The 18,077-nt window shown below is 43.9% G+C and overlaps 1 protein-coding gene across 4 annotated transcripts in view; it reads left to right on the top strand.

Moving 5' to 3' along the window:
• The window catches only part of LOC110395552 (calpain-14-like), a 30,772-nt gene that overhangs the window by 8,722 nt on the left and 3,973 nt on the right, over positions 1-18,077 (top strand). For 3 of the 4 annotated variants that reach the window (XM_021390117.1, XM_021390115.1, XM_021390114.1), the window contains exons 3-19: positions 1,191-1,260; positions 2,185-2,303; positions 2,890-3,026; positions 4,174-4,348; positions 5,065-5,130; positions 6,416-6,501; positions 7,715-7,789; positions 8,442-8,605; positions 9,298-9,461; positions 9,777-9,788; positions 12,236-12,441; positions 12,989-13,025; positions 13,810-13,872; positions 14,873-14,930; positions 16,647-16,711; positions 17,144-17,212; positions 17,325-17,403. In XM_021390117.1, coding sequence (XP_021245792.1) covers positions 1,191-1,260; positions 2,185-2,303; positions 2,890-3,026; positions 4,174-4,348; positions 5,065-5,130; positions 6,416-6,501; positions 7,715-7,789; positions 8,442-8,605; positions 9,298-9,461; positions 9,777-9,788; positions 12,236-12,441; positions 12,989-13,025; positions 13,810-13,872; positions 14,873-14,930; positions 16,647-16,711; positions 17,144-17,212; positions 17,325-17,403 — 1,645 coding nt within the window. Of the gene's footprint in view, positions 1-1,190; positions 1,261-2,184; positions 2,304-2,889; positions 3,027-4,173; positions 4,349-5,064; positions 5,131-6,415; positions 6,502-7,714; positions 7,790-8,441; positions 8,606-9,297; positions 9,462-9,776; positions 9,789-12,235; positions 12,442-12,988; positions 13,026-13,809; positions 13,873-14,872; positions 14,931-16,646; positions 16,712-17,143; positions 17,213-17,324; positions 17,426-18,077 lie in introns of all 4 variants that reach the window. The other variant, XR_002436450.1, reaches the window with a different exon arrangement.

The raw sequence follows: 18,077 nt of genomic DNA, 5'->3' as shown, positions 1-18,077 counted from the left end.
ATTCTGCAAAACTCATGAAAATGAGCAGGAAAGTAGAGGCACTTTTACAAAACAAGCAGGAGGCCTTGGAAATAGCAGCCCTGGTTCTCAGGGTTTCATACGTAATTCCATCTCACAGATGGTTTGTATTGGCAGGATCTGGCAGAGCACAAATGCCATCCTCAGGAGCCTGAGCTGGGCACTCAGGGTGAGACAGCTCTATCAGCTGCCTGAAGAAGGAGGTTGCCATTTACTCTGATGCCGAACTTAGCCCAGCGAAGACTCTTTGAGGATGGATGCTGTGTATCCTTCAGTCCCTCGGCTGCAGAAGAAATGCTGAGATTGTGCTATTTGGCCTTCAGCCTCGCAGCCTGTTGTGTCTATGCCTGATGGCCTGCAAAATGAACATCTAAATTCACCAAGGATAGGAGCTGGTGTCTAATTACTGTAAAAGCCTTTTGAGGGTTTGCCATTTCTCTACTACTGCGTGAAGGGATAGCCAACAGTGTGAAAATAAGCTTGAGCAATTTGTGGGTCGTAAGAGTGAAACGAAAGTTTGGCACTTAGGTTATTAATTTGACCCCAGAGGCATTTGTGAGAAGGAAAGACTAACAGTATAATTTCTTTCTGGATGGTTAATCAAGAGTCATGCTCTTGTCACGTCACCAGAAATTTCCTTAGCAGATATCAGTTAGTCTGTAGCTTGATTGTCAGCCAAATCATGGTGACATCAGCCACGTTAGCTGAAAGTTTAACAGTTCTGCTCTGCCATTGTAGCCTCTTTGGCTGAAACTTGTCAGCAATTACAGAGAGGCTGGGCTGGCAGGTCTGAAGAGTTGTCTCCGTACAGAGATATTCATGAATAACCATACTGATGAGTCTGAGCACTGCTAGCTTATCTCTGAGACTGTATTTGGTGTAGACCAAGCACAAATGTGTGCCTAGGCTTGTGTCAGATTAGCCTGAGTAGCTGACAGCACTGTGTTACATCTGAACTAGAATAGTGTCTTCTGGGAGAAAGCTACCTTAATTATTCTGAAATCAGGCAGAGGGAGTGTTTTTGTCATATATCCATGAGTTTTTTACATTCCAAACACTGCACTTCTCATCTCATGAGATTGCAGCTCTGGAAAGTTCTTGACTTCAAGTTAAAATAGCTCATGTTAGTAACTTGGCTGTCCTCTTCTTCTCTTTGGCCATGTGCTTCCCAGGCTTTGCACAGAAATCCAGTATTTTATGCTGCAAACAGAAAGCACCTTGACCTCTGCCAAGGATTAGTGGGTAAGGAAAAATTCCTTCCTTAAATATAAATATTTAAGTGTTTTTATACAAAATAACATTCTATGTGGGATTTTGACCGAATAAAACTGGGATAGAATAGGTGTACATACCTGTATTGCTTTGCATTGCATGGTGTGGATGAAGCAGTCATTAAGATGGCACAGGCTCAGTAAAAACCTGGCAAGTGTCAAGGCGGAATTTGAAGTGTGACTGTTGTCTCCACAAGCTGAAATTGCTGCTCTCTAGGTTGCTTTTGTGCCTGCTACTGCTGCAATAGGACATCACTGTGTGCTCTTAGTAGTCTTTAGTGTTGCTGCTTGATAACTGAGCAGAGAGCACAGAAGCGGGAAAATCTGTGACTTCTGCTATCTTCATACCTAAGCCCTGGAGGGAATGCATTCTCTTCTCAGTTTTGTAGTTGAAACAATCATTTTTATTCCATGTTACCTGAGGTAGAAGGATATATTAGCATCTGCAAAACAGGGCAAGGCTGAATTAATTTTTATTAAGTGCTGTAAGGCCTTAAACACAAGCCACAGCTTTGCCTGGAAATGATTTTCCTCTTCTGAAAAAGTTAGTGTTTTCAAAGAAAAAGGGAAAGTTTTTATAATAGTGTGTTTTTACAAACAACAGAAAAAAATGTGTAATGCCAGTAAAAAACAGACTGTTTTCACTGACAGCTATTTCTTGTTAAATATGTCATTCAACGAAACCATATCTAAATGAAACGATCATGAGAGAACAATGGTAAAACTATCACGGTTTAGTTAAATAAAGCATCCGGTCTAATTTTCTGTGTATTGTTCATTATAATTTTAAAGACATTAGCACAACAGCTCTTCTAGGATCTTCATGGAGCTCCTGAACTTGGCTGACAGGTCTTGCTTCTCAGCCAACCACATGTGTCCGTTTGTCTTGGCGCAGGGAACTGCTGGTTCCTGGCGGCTCTGCAAGCCCTGACGTTCCACCAGGACATCTTAGGCGCAGTCGTGCCACAAAACCAGAGCTTTGAGAGGAAATATGCAGGCATTTTCCACTTCCGGGTATGTTTGCTCCACAGGAGTGAGGGAGGTCTTCAGAAATCCCCCGTCATGTTTTGTGTCAAACCTTGGATAATTTCTGTAAGGTTTCCCTAGGTGAAGGGCAAGCGGCCAGGGGGGTATCCTGGCCTGGAGGGTAGCCCATCACTGCTTCCACAGAGCAATGCAGGAAGGGGGTTAACCAGTCTGAGGATATGCCTCAGCTTGCCCCTTCTCCCCAGCTGGGCCCTATCCAATATTTTAATCAAGACAAATGTCTTAACATAGCAGCAGCAGTCATAAAGGCCCTAAGTTTTCACTCCACTCTTGCTGCACCTCTGCCACCCTGCAATTGGGAACGCCTTCCCTGGAGGCTCAGCTGTTCCTCATTTCCCTCTTTTACACCTAACACACACTTTGTTTTCTCCTTTGTCTGGGTGAGGCTGATGAGTTGAATCTGTGAGTGAGTCAGCACCTCCCACGATCTAGTCTAGTCCTTAACCCAAGGGAGCTGGTCCTGAGCCCACAGCTAAGCAATCCTGTCTTTCCCCTTGCTTCGAAGGGAGGTTCCTTCGGAGGGAAATACCAGTTCGTTCCTTTCCCCTGACAGTTCTGGCACTTCGGGGAGTGGGTTGATGTGGTGGTTGATGATCGCCTGCCGGTGAATGAGGTGGGGGAGCTGGTCTTTGTTTCTTCGGTCTATAAGAATGTGTTCTGGGGAGCCCTTTTGGAGAAGGCATATGCGAAGTAAGTGACTCATTCTAAGTTATTAATATAGTCTCTCTGAAACATGTTGGCTTGTGCCTGTGAAGTTTGTACTTGTTTATAAATGCATCTCCTAGGCCTTGCCACATTTGGAGTGTAGTAAATGGTTCTCATCTTTCTATTTTTAAAGAGTAAAAGCTCCCACTGCAGTAGCTCTTGCCAAGTCAGGCCCTTGAGTTTAAATCCAAAGGTTTAGGATACAAAATGAAAACAAGCGTATCCTGGGGGATTATCCTCTGAGTGGTTCCTTGTTTAGAGTGGTTTGGCCAAGATGGTGGCTTCTTTGCAAACACTGCAGTGGAATGGAAGGCCAAATGTAGAGGTTTTCAAAGACAAATGATTTCTGATGTCCATTTTGATGCTTTAGGAGTTTGAGAAACCTCCAAGAGTTTCATTTTGGGAATCTGTTGATGAGTTCTACTTTGGTCTTGGTAAAAGTTCCTGCTCTGGGATCTTACAAAGTCTTCAACTTGTTAAAGTATTCAACAAGTCACATGGCATACTGAAAATACTGGCTTCTCTTTGGGTTGTTTTGTCTAGGGTGGTTTATTGGGCCTAAGAAGAAGGCAACAAGTCATAACTGACGGAGTTTGTTATTCTTGGGTTAAAATAATCTGAGCTGGGAAAAATAAGCAGAGCAGGAAAACATTCTAGCTAGTACTGAGAGAAAGATCATCCAGAAGGAGAGAGAGCTCAGCTATATTCATTTGGTGGTAGTGCTAGAACAAAAAGTTACTGTCCAGCAGTGAAGAAAATCAGATTGGAGGCTGAACTATTAATGAGTATCAGATATGGCAAATGTTTGGTGAGATAGCCAGGCAAAACTTGCTAAGGCAGAGTTATCAAAAAAGCAGCAATGGGCATGCTCTTGCTACTGTTCAGTGAGGAGATCAATGAGTGAAGTAGTCCTTTTCAGCCTATGACCAGACTTGGACACAATTTGCTAGATACTCTTCTTTCTACATGCTAAGTATTTCCCTAACATTAAACATGAGTTACAGCCTTCTTTGTGTTTAAAAAAAAATAATAACTCTTATACCTCTTATTATATGCTTTCATTGGCACATACCTCTCAACCTATCATCTGTGACTATAAACCCAAGGGTATACTGATGTCTTTTTTTGCTAGACTGTACGGCTCCTATGAAGATCTGCAGATTGGGCAAGTTTCAGAAGCCTTGGTGGATTTCACAGGTGGTGTTAATATAAGGATCAAGCTTCCAACAGCTCCTCCTGATCTGTGGGATATCCTGACAAGAGCAACCTACAGCAGATCTCTCATGTGCTGTCAGACACAGTTAGGGGTGAGACCAATGGTTTCACAGCTACAAGTCTTTCCAGTCAAGTTTCCCTCTGCTCAGCTAGACACTGTGATTCCTGGAAAGAAAGCTGCCACATGTGACTTGCTATAGAAATCATGTTCTCAAGCTTAAAGATTGCACATGGATTTCTTCCTTCCATGCTGCTCTTCAGCTCCATGTTGTGTTTAGAATCTTCCCTATTGTACTTTATCTATCAAAAAGTCCTCAAAATAAGAACCTCTCATTTTTCAATTTTTATTAAATATTTTTTTCCATTTTTACAGATGGTGCACCAAGGCAAAGAGTCTTTATTTATTAAGCTTATAGCTAAGTTCAGAGGGGGTTACAGTTAAGAACATGAGTTCAAATTGTGGCTCCCAAACCTCATACTAATACTTCAGCTGTTGGGAAACCCTAGTGTTCTGCAAGTAAAAACCTAACTTGGACTTTTTAGAAGGGAAAGAGTGAATTGTGGATCTAACCGAAGATCCACAATCTATGAGGGAACTTGGGTGATCATGCTCCTAATTCCAAGCATGAAGCAAAGTATGGCTATTAGGAGCTCAGATTTCTTTTTCCCCTTTGAAACCATTCTTTGTTTGCTTTTGAGAATCACTGCTTACGCAGGTGTATGTTTCTGGTATTGGTTTGAGCCTGTTGTGTAAGTAGGAATGAAATAAAAGGCTTATTTTCCTTCTATTTCTCTTCCTTGTCTACAGGCAACAAAGGTCTTGAAAAATGGACTTGTTGCTGGCCATGCTTACACAGTAACTGGTATTAGAAAGGTAAGAATAGTCCTAATATCGTGGGTCAAGGCTTGGTTGGATTTCAGCAATTTTTGTTCCAAACTTAGGTTAAGCCCTCACTCATGGCAGCTGTGGTATCTTCTTTCTCAATATTTTTCTCCTAGTCTAAGGTTAAAAGAGATGGGGCTTGGTAATGATTCACTTTCAAGCATGTCTGATTTAGTACGCAACCTTGACGATAGTTATAGATCAGCATATCTCTAAGGGTGGGAATGAGTCACTGGGCTTCACTGAGTGCATCACTTACAAATGGCATTTGTATATGCTGGGAGGATGAGCTGAAACCTGCTCAGAGTAAAAAGCCTTCCTCTGCAGCCAGAGAAGGGCCCATAGAGTATAAAAGGTAACTGAATACAAGGGCCAAAACACGAAGAACTGAAGAAGGAAATGTGCCTGAGGGAAGGGAACCAAACAGGGCTCCTGTGCAGAGTAGCAGATGAACCCCACTGATCTGTATAAGTGTCATGGGGAATGCCCTAAATATATCTGCCTAATGGAATGGGACAGTAAAATAATAGGTTCTGAAGAGCCCAGCTCAAGCTTTCTCCTGCTGGGTTCATGGCAGACTGCTCTTGTCCAACCTCAAAAACAGATTGACAAGGATTTTGTGAGACTTTGGACAGTGGTATAGATGTGGGGGAAGGCAATGTTTAGTATTTCTTCAATAGGTGCTTGGAAATCTGGAAGAAATGTTATGAGCTGGACGATGCATGCCTATGTATACCAAATAGAGCAGGAAAGTTTTAATTACAGGATTTCATTATCGACACGTCTGTCTGCCTTGCTAGCTCTTCTCATGGGGTGAAGGGACAGGCAGGAGTAAGAGACCAGCTAAGCCTGTTGGGCTGATCTGAAGTCAGCCATTCTGCTGTATGCTGCCGACGTAACTCCTAGTAAACCCGGCTCCCTCTTCTCCCAGCACAACATCTGATTCAAGAGGCACCGGTCTATATGGCCATCCCATAGGCTGCATCATACTCTCCCATTGCAATGTGATAGGATTTAGCTCTCAAAGTAGTACAGTTCTGCTTCCATGAAACCACAAAATGAACAGATGCTGGAAAGGAGGGTCAAGCCCCCAAATTAGGAATCTGTGAGATCTCTGGTTTCACTTAGAAAAGATAAAGTATCTTCGTCTCTTCATGCTTGCATTCAGAGTTGCATGTTCATAGTTTTTATTATCATGCTTGCTAGCATCTGTGGTATGAACAAGATAACAACTGCTAAGACCTTGGCAAGCATCGTGTTATTGTATGTTCTGCAGGTGACCTGCCAATATGGACCAGAAAACCTAGTGAGAGTGAGAAATCCATGGGGGAAAATTGAATGGAAAGGAGACTGGAGTGATAGGTGAGTTTAAAAAATGGAAAGTTCGATGCTGAATGTGAGGGGAAGTTTCTTAGAGGAAGGATGCTGCCATCTTCAGACTCAAATTAGGAGCTTTAAGATATGTAGCTGTTGCTTGCCCAGCACCACTGGTTTCAAAGCAATGATTCAAGACGTTTATATTTCTCCAGCAGTCAGTGCTTGTGTACATGGGCTCACTTCACACATGCAGCTTCAGTAAGACTTGATTCTGCTTTTCAATTCTTTTAAGTGCCAGAGGAAACATCCTTGGAGCATCAGATGCTGTGTGTGTTGCAGTGATCTAGATGGCATGCAAAGTGACAGATTATAGCTTAGCAGTTCTGGAGGCTTTAAACAGGATATTTTAGGGCACACGGCCCTTCATCACAGGTGGGACCAGGCCAAGACCCCTGTGCACTGCAGAGTGCTGGAGCTGGGTGACTGTGAAGGAGTCCTTCATCCTGGCTGCCTGGGGAAACATGATTGGGTATGACTTCAGAGGAAGTAACCAGTGAGGCAAACAGGCCATATATTTAATCTGCCTGGATGTTTTTGATGTGAAAGACAGTGGTTTATATTCCAGACCACGAGCAACTTCTAGCCTGATTCTCTATGAATGAGTGTGTTCCTTCTGTCCCAGCTTTTTTTTTCATTTGTTGCTCAGGCCCCGTTTGCTGATGAACACAGAGAGGTGTTGGGAATATGAGTGACTTTCACCTTGTCTGCAGAGCAGTACTTTCTCTGCATGTCTGCCACATAATGACAACATACCAGCTGTTGCTGTTGAAGAGCATAATGAACAGCATACCGTAGGCTTGCCTTTTAAATGACTCCCAGCTGCCTTTTTTTTGCTGTCCTATTCATTCGTTTATTACGCCAAGCACTCTTCCTATTATGTCTCTTTTGACAGAAAATTCACCAGCAAAACAGGTCTAGATATTTGTATTTTAACTACTAGGAAGCTGTGTGAGCAAATGAATGGAGCAGCTGATGGAAGTGGAGCCTTTCTGCTGGAGAGAACTGGATCTTTTGGGGCCCAGTATACTTGTGGAGTGTCTGAAACAGCTGAAGGCATTGGGGGGCTGCGTTCAGTGAGGGTTAAACGTGGAGATCTATGGGGACAAGGACTTGGCATCCTTTTATAGAAGAGAACTATGTTTTCTGTATTGAATTTCAGGCTGTGTTTGCTTAGTCACCCCATGCTTTTTGCCCACAGCTCTTACAAATGGGAGTTGCTGAGCCCAAAGGAGAAAATTTTGCTGAGGAAAAAGAAGGATGATGGAGAGTTCTGGTAACAGCACAGTCTTTCCTCTCCTCTCTCTGATGGTAGCTCTGGGGCTATGTCTGCAGACAAAGCAGTACTTTGTTTTCTCCTTATGCCAGTTAATTCGAGGTATATGTGACCTGTTTTCTAACAGACCTTGCTTGCTTGCTTGCTCTCCATCTCTGCTTGATTATGCGAGAGGTGGTGCTGTCTTAAAAAAAAAAAGAAGGCAGGAGTGAAGGAGAAGTGGGGCACTGCCAGATCTCCTAGGGCTGCTGGGAGACACGGCAACTTTCAGGAGCTGTTGTCTTACATCTTATTTTTCAGATAACTTTAGGAAGCTCCTGCTTGTTTTGCTTGTCGCTTCTCTACAGCTTGTGCCACGAGGTGGCAATGTTGTCGCCCGTGTAACTTCACTGCGGTCCCTTTGGTGGCAATGTTCCTTCAATCTCTGTGCCGCTGTCCTTGGCAGAAACTTGAGTCGTGCTTTTGCTACTGATAGATGCTGCTGTTGGAGCAGATGCTTGCATCTTTACTACATAATAAAACTTGAGCATTACCATATGTAACACAGAATGGTGTGGCTTTGAAGTTCCCTGCTCCCTTTCCTTTTCTTTTAGTGAGCCATATGGACTAAACTAAACTGCTGACAAGATGTCTTTTGGCACTCTTTTCCCAGGATGTCTCTGCGAGATTTTAAGATTCATTTCGTAGACTTTGTGATCTGTAAATTAACTCCAGACCTGGTGAGCCAGGAAGATGGGAAAAAGTGGATGTATTCCCTGAAGAATGGGAGATGGGTTAAAGGAAGCACAGCAGGAGGAAGTCTGGGATTCTCCAAGGGTGAGGGGTGCTTAGCTCTCTTTTGGGTGCTCTGTGGTGTGACTCTTCTTTGTTGACTCAATTATTAGCACGCTTATACTCCTTAACACAAATTTGACAACAGGACGTGCTCTTCTTTCTTGACTCACCGCACAAGCATCAGAAATAAGCAGCTAAAGGACTTTGTCTAGCTTCTGCCATCACAGAAGCTGCATTACTTGCAAACATAGAGCAGTGGGCTGGTTATGGCATGAAATGAGCTGCAGGAGACTTAGGATCAGTTGCCAGTCGGCTTCTTCAGAGCATTAGACTTGTTTATTAAAATTCTCTCCTTGGAGAGCATGAGGATGCAGTATTTTAAGTAAAGTGGTTGGGAGTCAGAGAGGCTCAGCCCTTCTGGAAGCAGGCTAGGTGGGGTCTGAAGTCAGTTATCCCATGCGCAGGATATGATAGAGGAATAATCATACATTTATAAACAAAATAAACTTTAACAACAGTTGAGCAGAAATGAAGCTCCTTGTTTCTGAGCTTTCCTTCTGTGCCACTAAACTTGTAAGCTGTACCCTAAGATCAAATCCCAGTGAGTTCTGGAGGCCCAGACCTCTTGGGATCCATTCAGTCTGAGACCAAGCATCATATGGGAAGCTAGCAACCAATCCTGAGATGGCCAGTAATATCTAAGTGTTTTTTTGTTTGTTTGTTTTACTTCTTAGGCATGTTTTGGATGAACCCCCAGTACTGGTTGAATATTTTAGCAAGTGAAGACAGTAAGAAAAGCCTGGGTTCTTGCAATGTGGTTATATCCCTGATGCAGAAACACAGCAGCAAACACCGGAACCGAGCTCCTCACCTCTTCATTGGCTTTTCACTCTACAAGGTGTGAAGTATAGCAGGTTCCCTATATATCCAGGGATAAGTGGTTGTCCCTAGGAGGAGTGACATCTTCCCCAACCAGTTCTTTGCTTATCTGAGGGTCTTGCAGAACTTCCCTCTTACCTTGAACGGAGCTACAGCTTTTGCTGCTTCTGTGAGGTTGCAGTTACTCAGAGATCACTGTGGGGAAAGACTGAGGTTGCTAAAGGCAAAGTCTCCCAGCTGCGCCTGCATAGCTGCTCCCCACCACAGATACATCCTGGTTGTGTGTGTGATTAAGAGGTCCCTGACACATGCTCTTTTTCTTTTCTCCCTGCAGGTGGCCCTACAGGTGAGTGTTTTGTCACCACAACTGGCTGTTTGCTGAGAGACCTGGGCTGCTGTTAGGGCAGCATTGAAGGTGTTTGTGTTTGCCTTTGTTTTTTGGCTGACAGCTAGTGGCAGTATATTCAAGTTCACTGGAGCATTACAGTAAGTCACTATTAATGCAGAACTATCAACCTACTATTTTGAAGAGTAGCCATGTCAGGAGGTCTCAGTGGTCTTGAAGAGGGTAATTAATTATTTAGTATCTGCACTAGATCTTTGAAGGTGTTGAAAGTGGCGTCAGTGTTTATTGGATCAGCACTGTCCCTCCTGCCACTGTGGGTTGTTGTTCCACTCCTTGGCTGTGTCTGAGGTGGGCTTGCTGTAACTCTCACAGGAGCCAGCATCACCTTTTTGCTGCCTCCCTGTCTTGAGATGGGAACTGAGCCTGTGTCCCATGTAGGCCAGGGGTCTTGTAGGGTAGCTCAGCTTCCTTCCTGGCTGAGGGTGCTCTGGAGCTGACACTGCAGGTGTTTGCTGTTTTGTCAGGCCAGCCTTATTTCCAGTATTTTCTTTAAAAAAGGAGTTTTGTGATCTAAGAAAAGGCTCTGGAAGGTAAACTCTGTTGTATGTCCTAGTTTTTACCCAAATCTCAGAGGATTGTTCAAAACAGGGAAAGGCTTAGTGTTTTTTATCTTGAAAGGGGACACCTACCCCTAAATTGCTACTCACAACACCACTGAAGTTACAATTCCTTTGAATTTGAGCTGGCAAAGAATTAGTTGGGCTACGGTCAGGGCAGTGCAATTGTATTCCAAGTTACTCTATTTCCAGCATAGTAATCATGAGGTAAGAATCCACTCCTTCGTGACTTAAATGTTTCGGGTGCTCTCAGGGTTACAAGAGAATTAAATTTCCTGGCAGAGGTAGCCTGAGCATAGCCCTAGTATGCTGCTGTGCTGTACCTGGGGGAAGCTGGTGGCAGCCAGGTGTTTAATTTCAAATTTGTAGTGGTTGCCAAGATCAATATAGAGAGACTGCAAAATAAGAGCATCTAAGGACACTCCAAGGAGCATTGTGAATTCTGGAGCACAGTGGAAATGCTGGTATACCAATGCATGCAGGAGGCAGTGGAGGCTTCAGTCCTTTCCCAGAGCTATGATATGGTTGGTATTAGTGAGACTTGGTGGGCTGAGTCCCACGTCTCAAGTGCTGGGAAGGAGGGCTACCAGTTCTTCAGTAGGGTAGGCAGGGCAGGCGAGGTGGAGAGGTGGTTGCTCTGTATGTAAGGGAGAGATTAAACATACAGCCCTTGCCTTCAGGGATGACATGGTAGAGAGTCTCTGGGTGGATGGATGGAAAAGTGCTATCATTGTGGATGTCCACTGCTGACCACTCACCCAGGATGATGGCACAAATGAGCTGTTTTATAGGCAATTAGGGGAAATCTTGGAATCAATTGCCCTCGTACTTATAGGAGACTTCAACTTCCCAGACATAAACTGGGACTACTGTGACTAGCAAGTCTGGGAAATTCCCAAGGACATGTTGAAGATAAGTTCTTGTCACAAATAATGAGTGAGCCAGCTAGGAAAGGTGCCCTGTGAAATCTGTTGTTTGAGAATAGGGAAGGCCTTGTAGGAGAGGTGTGAGTAGGTGGCTGTCTTGGCCACAATGATTGTGAATTAGTTGAATTCAAAATCGTAGATACTTGTAAAAGAGGAATGACATCTCCACTACTAGGTGGGGAGTAAAATGGCTAAATATAAAGAACAGTCAAGGCTGGAAGGTGACAGTGGTCTTTACTGGCGGGGATATTTATTTGGCGTGTCCGCAAGGCCCCCAGTTATTAACGTTATTAATCTCATTTATAACGTTGCCTAGATAAACACATTATCCATGCTTCTTTTGTAGAAAAGTGCCCGTGGAGTGAAACATCTGCAAGAGCCGAGATTGACAAGTAGTTGGTTGGCACAGGCTAGGGATTGGGTTGTTCTTGCACTACATTCAGATCTGAGGTGCTCTGAAAAATCCTCTGCTACTAGATACCTAGTGCGAAGAACAAACTGAGGACAGAGTGCATGGTACTTATGAGATAAGGGGAGCGCTCTGGCTTGTGAGGAGCAGTCTCTAGAGCATATCCTGCCTGTAGTCATTTCTGCCAGTATGCAAATTACTTTTGCAGTAACTTAAAGGGGCAGAAGCCACATCTTTTCTCAGTCCTTGCTGCTGTTCCTTGTAAGTACTGTTGTACTGTTGATAAGGTTGTAGGAAGCCCTAGTCTTTTGTCATTTTAATATTGGGCAGGCTGGGAGGAGATGGTCTTTTAGACCCTCTTATCTGCTTTTGCTGCAGAGATACCTGAGGTCTGAAGGCAGGCAGTCTCTCTGCCACGCCTTTCAATTCCCCATGTGCCTTTTGTTCCATTGTTTGGCTGGTGCAGGACACGTTTCTTCTGTATTTCTTTCCTAGCAAGAGGAAATCAATCGAAAGCTGCCCCCAGCATTCTTCACCCGGCACCAGCCTGTGAACAAGCGGCAGGTCTTCCTTGATGAGCGGGAAGTGACTTGTGACTTCCACCTGGAGCCCGGTGTCTATGTGATTGTGCCATCCACTCAGGAGCCTCAGCAGGAGTCTGAATTCATTCTACGTGTCTTTTCCAGGAAGCACATCCTTCGGTGAGATGCTGCTGCCCCTCTGTCGGCACCCAGTTCTATTGCATGGTGGGACAGTCTGGTCTTTCTGGTCTAGTGGGGCATCGTAAGGACTGAAGCATGCAGCACGCTTCCTTTTGGAGAGCCTGGCTCTCTCCCTGGTTCTCTCCCAGCTCAGGATGCTCGGTGTCTGAAGTATTGCTATTTGGTCTTGCCCTTTTGAGAAGCATTGTGCTAGGCCCACAAAAGTGGTTCTTGCAGCGCGCTCATGTTTAAGACTGGAAAAGCACAGCACTTTTAAAAGCACCATAGATTTGCCAGGGGTCTCTGCTCATAGTGGTAGAGTAGTTGCTTATGTAGAAATCATGCTTTCGAGACTTTGAATGCCCGCAGCCCCTGGGGAGCCATATGGACATGGTGGCTTACCCCAGTGCAGCTGTAGCGCTGGGGAAAAGACATATGGCACAGCAGTGGGATGGGGTCTGTATCTGGGGATGAGGGATGCCACCTGTGATTGAGACAAACAACTCTGCAGTATCTCCCTGATGTGTCTTCTCTTTCACATCCCCAGGGAAATGGGTGGGAACACCAGTTTCATCCTCTCCAAGGTGAGTGACTAAGGGGGGAGTAGGAGGCCTATGATTCTGCTTTCAGCTCTTGATGTTTGTTTTTTCCTGTCGCTCTGAACTACGAAAAGGCAGAGTGAGAATGTGAGTGTTTGTGTTGCAGCACTTTACAAAGAGTAGGTTGGGCTTACAGGCAGACTCTTGGACCATGTGCACAAACAAACAAGGCAAATTTTTAGACACCTTCTTAGTTGCTGTTTTGCAGGTTTTTTTTTCTTTCATTGAGACAATCTTACTGTGCAGTCTTTCCTGTTCAGAGTTTTTAGAAGACTTCTTGTATTCCACCCCACTCCTTTTGTGCCTTGTCAGGCTTGAAGACAGTATGGGACCAGAATTTGCTTATACAGTGATCCACAGGTTGTTTTAAGAACATATATATGTGTTTGCATCTTGTGCAAGGAAGTTTATAGCATAAACAGGGCCACTCCTTCTTTTGTCCCTTCCATTCTCCTATACATATATACTCTCTCTTTTTGACATGGAGTGAACCCTACCCTTTTTCTTCTTTCACGTCTTGGGGTGGAAGAGAAACGTTGTTTTACACTAAGTGCTATCTGAATATTTATTTCCAAGAATTAGCTTTTCTATGGGGTGGGGAGCTATCTAAGCAGTGAGTTGCAGTGATTGCAATGGTGGGGAGAAGATGGGAGGACATGGGGGGGGGGGGGAGAGTAGAGTTCTAGAAAAGCATCTTCAGTAACTGTCTTGAATGGCCACGTTTTTCTTCGAGTGATTTTATTTATTCATTTTATTTAATATCCTGAAGGAAATTGTTGATAGATATGAAGGCAAGATCTGGGAGGATTTCTTCACAAAACATTTTGAACAAGTAAGTGTGTGCATGAGCCACCAGGAGAAACAGAGCTATTACATAGTTCTGTGATAGTAAAAACATGCAACTGTGCAATGGATGTTTGGATATAGAAGCACTGGGGACAGAGAAAGGCTGTGAGAGATCGGGCTGTGTGTACAGTGCTGACTTCATGCAGCAGTTTTGACCAGAAAGCTTTAGGAATATGTTAACACTGAGATAGGCAAGCTCCTGGAACTTACTGCTGTGGGACACTGTGGATGTGACAGTATCAGCAAGCTCAAAAGGCATTAGCAAACTGATGGAAAGCTGATCCATAAACAGATACTAAAGGGCTAAGCATGTATGTACCCGCTAACATCTTTAATTCAACAGCCACGGGTGCCAAGGAAACAGGAGAATAGTGTGTGGATGCTGGCCAGGCTCACGTGCTCTCCCTAAGCATAAACTCCTGTCCCAGTATCGGGGACAGAGCAGTGGGATGTGTAAACCCCTCTACCCTATAGGGAATTCCTGTGCTCACTGGGGCAAGTCACCTGTTAGAAGACAACACTCCCTGGGAAACTGAGACTTGTCTCCTACTCCTTCATCCCAGGTTGATGGCAGCTACCTTGCTTTTAGAGCTGAAATACAGTGCTCCTTTCTGAAAGGGTGGCTGCATTTATTCAGTAGCATACTCTGCAAACAAATATTCTCCAAAACGTATTAGCATTTCTGTTTGCAATATTTTGACAGACGCTTTGCCTAACAAGAAGCAATGCTTTTGCTTCTTGAACATTTAGAATTTTGATTCTGAGAGTGGTGTGGCTTTCAGATATGCCCTGAGAACTTAGCCCAGAGCAAACTGCAGCTCCTGCAGGCTGAGGATCTTGTCATCTTCAAAGGAAGCCTTTGCTACTGATTTTCACAGTGACGGGAGTGGGGCCAGAAAATTGGGAATTAAGATGAGACATGCTGGGAAGACAAAAGAGGGAGAAAAGAGATTTAATGGTTAAAGTAATTCTCTTTCATATCACAGAATCCTGAAATAAATGCTGTTCAGCTCCAGAGGATCCTGAATAATGTATCTTGGAGACGTAAGTGCTGAGAAGTAATGTTTCTGTGAAACAAACCTTTCTAGAGAAAATCTTCAGCTCTGATATCTGTTTCTGGAATTCTGAGAGAAGAGAGACTAGCTTGAATGTGACCAAACTAATTCACATCCGATGCCATGCCAGACTTCCAGAAAGAAAGGATTTGCTGGGATGTGAATTAACGTGGTAGAAATTTTGTAAGCAAAGCCAACCTAGTTTGAATTTCAGCTATTGAAGAATGAAGGAAAGAGAAAGTGAACATATTTTGAGGGGATTCAAACTCTGAATCTGATTTCCAAACCCAACGTGACCTCAGTGTTGATTCTGAAACTGTATCTCACTTCATCCTGTGCTACTGCCACAGCGTTGGCAATGCCACTGCTAGAAAGTGAGCCTTATCTATCGGCAGCTGTGCAGTGCAAGGGATCTTGTCTTTATCTTGATGTACCTGGTTCATATCTGCTGTTCCTATGCTCACTTACCTTCTGTGTGTGCACAGAGGTGTTCCTTGTTGTGTCTTTGTGTTTGGGAGGTGGGGTGGAGGTGCAGGTAGCCTGTCTTACTTGTGTCTGGGGCTGTCTTTGTCCTGAGGTCTGTGACATCTGCCCTGTGCCAGTAGCAGTCCAGAGTACTCCACAAGACAATAATTTGGACTCTAGCCTGGACAACAGCAAGCTATTGCAGTGACTGCTTCCCCTGAGCAGCAATGACGATGTTACAGATACAGTGATGGATCCAGTTTCCTTTCCCAATTTATTCAGTGGTAACAACCCACGTACAGCACAAAAATACACCATTCAGCCGTGATGGGCAACAAGATGAGTAAGAGACTGATGTGATGCCAGTTTCACTTAGTTCTGACGTTGCCCTCTCTTCTGCAGAGGTGTACAAAGATAGCTCTTCTGTCTTTGCAAAGTGACCCATCGGGCTCCATTTTATCAGTGAGAAGGCTGTGTTGAACAGTCCATTTTTTGTAAGTGATCAATATTAAGACATGAAAAATGTTACGGTACTTAATTCATATTTAATAAACAGGGCTATTAACAAGATTAAAACATCTTCACTTTCTGCAGAGACGGCATTGGTGAGTTATGGTTCTGTCTCTTGCTCTGTGGAAGTCTGCATATGATCTAAAGTCACAATTTGGAGTGAGATTAGAGTCTTTCTGTTACTCTTCATTTAATTTATGTATGAACCAGGAATGCTAAGCTTTGATGCAGCATCATGTTTTTTGGTGATGTCTGTGCTTATAATAACAGAGCTGGCAGCGCCTCTGTGAGAAAGGGAAGGAAAGATGCTTAGCACGAGGCAGGGAGAGCAAGAGAGAGATGCTTAGTACAAGGGCTTCAATTAATGTGCAGTACAACTCCCCAGAGCTCTTCAGGTCAAGTGACTTTGCTCGTGATCCTGCAGTTTGGCATTACAGGTTTGGATGTCCTTCCCTTCCATTTTCTTTAATAGCTGGAGGCAGCGCGCTATGTTTCACTCCGTATTACATGCCTGCAGGGAGCTCACGTTGGGTTTTCTGAGACTAGTAGAATCCATCCTGTTGCATCATATTTTAATCACCATAAATGATATGTCTTCTCAAGTAGCTGAAAAGTTACACGAGGGCTTTGGGGCCCGAGCCTTCTCAAATGAGAACGAGTTCTGTCAGAGTCCATTTTTCTTCGTGATATTCAATGTGCTCTCAAAACAATCTTTTTTTATTCTCTCCAGATTTTCGGAGTTTTCGCCTGAGTTTCAGTCTGGATGCCTGCCAGGGTATCCTGGCACTCCTGGATGTATCCTTCTTAGCGTGAATGATACTTCTGGTTCATTTAATACTTCACTGGAGCATTATTTCTTAGGGCAGATTGAGTGTCACTTTGGTTTCTTAATGACTGGAACATGGCCGTGCTTTTCGAACTTCTCATCTTCCATATAATAACGCTTCAGTTGTAGCAGAATGGGATGGGTTTGAGAAAGGATTATTTCCTGCAGCTTCTGAAATGAACAGCCAGGCTTCCATTGATTTTAGTGGGAGGAGGATCAAGTCTATGAGCTAAGGTTTGTTGGCTAAGAAGTCATTATCTTCTTCATATTAAAATGGTGTGAATATTACAGTGGCTGTGAATTTCCAGTCATGTTTTTTTCTTATTTTGTATTACGTTTAGTTTTACGTAATGTATGTTCCCTCATGTTTAAGATGTTCTCACCTTAATTATTCCGTGAAGCTGAATGCCTCTGGCACACTGAGTATCCAGGAGTTCCGAGTCCTGTGGAAAAGGCTGCTTTTCTACTTGGTATAGCAATCATTTCGTGTCCCATTGCAATATTCTTCTACTCACAGTCCCTTTGTTGTCTTCTGCTGTTGTTTAAATATTCGGCTTTTGTTTGTTTGCTTGTTTCCACCAGGAAGTTTTCCAGAAAAGAGACACTAGCAGATCAGGAAAGCTTGACCTGGTAGAACTGCGTGCAGCTGTACAGGAGACAGGTGTGTGCCGCAGCACATCTTGGTGAGACTCGTCCTCTTCCTCAGAAAGGCTGGGAAAAAATTTGAGCAGGGAAATATCTTGACTTGTTGGCAGATCCCAGGGGGAGTGGGAAATATCATAGGCTGCGTGGTCTTAGCCATCTCTGCTTCCCTCATAGCTAGGTAAAAATACCTGAGAAATATTTTGCTGTGTGATAGACTGCTTGATCTTTCCCTTCATCTTTGGCATTGTACTGATGACATCTCAAGGACTGAACCTGGAGGTCTGGGACGTGCACAGAGGCAATACCAGTGCCAGGCTTCACTAATGCTTGATATAGAAACGAAGAGCATACACAAGGTTCTAAATACCGGGCCAAGATCTGTTGTGCTCACCATACTTTGAGTGGGGGTTCGTGCTCAGTCTTTTACCTATTTTTGCAGTTTTAGATCTTAAATGTCGCTCATCTTTTTGATGTGTGGTTCACCTAGTTCATCTGAGTCAATGAAAGCACAGTTAGAAACCCATGCGGACCTATACTAAAGCAAATTAAAGTACCAGGCCATGAGAAGGAAATACTCCTAGCAAATTCCTGACAAATGCTACTTGACATGCTTTCTGTATTGACTTCCTCTGGATTTTCTTTTTCATTTCCTCTCCTACCCTTTTGTGGAGTGTTGCTCTTAAACGCAGC

The sequence above is a fragment of the Numida meleagris genome, chromosome 3 (genome assembly GCF_002078875.1).
Source record: "Numida meleagris isolate 19003 breed g44 Domestic line chromosome 3, NumMel1.0, whole genome shotgun sequence".
NCBI lineage: Eukaryota > Metazoa > Chordata > Aves > Galliformes > Numididae > Numida > Numida meleagris.
Note: the sequence above shows the minus strand (reverse complement) of the source record. Positions and strands in the feature narration are given on the sequence as shown.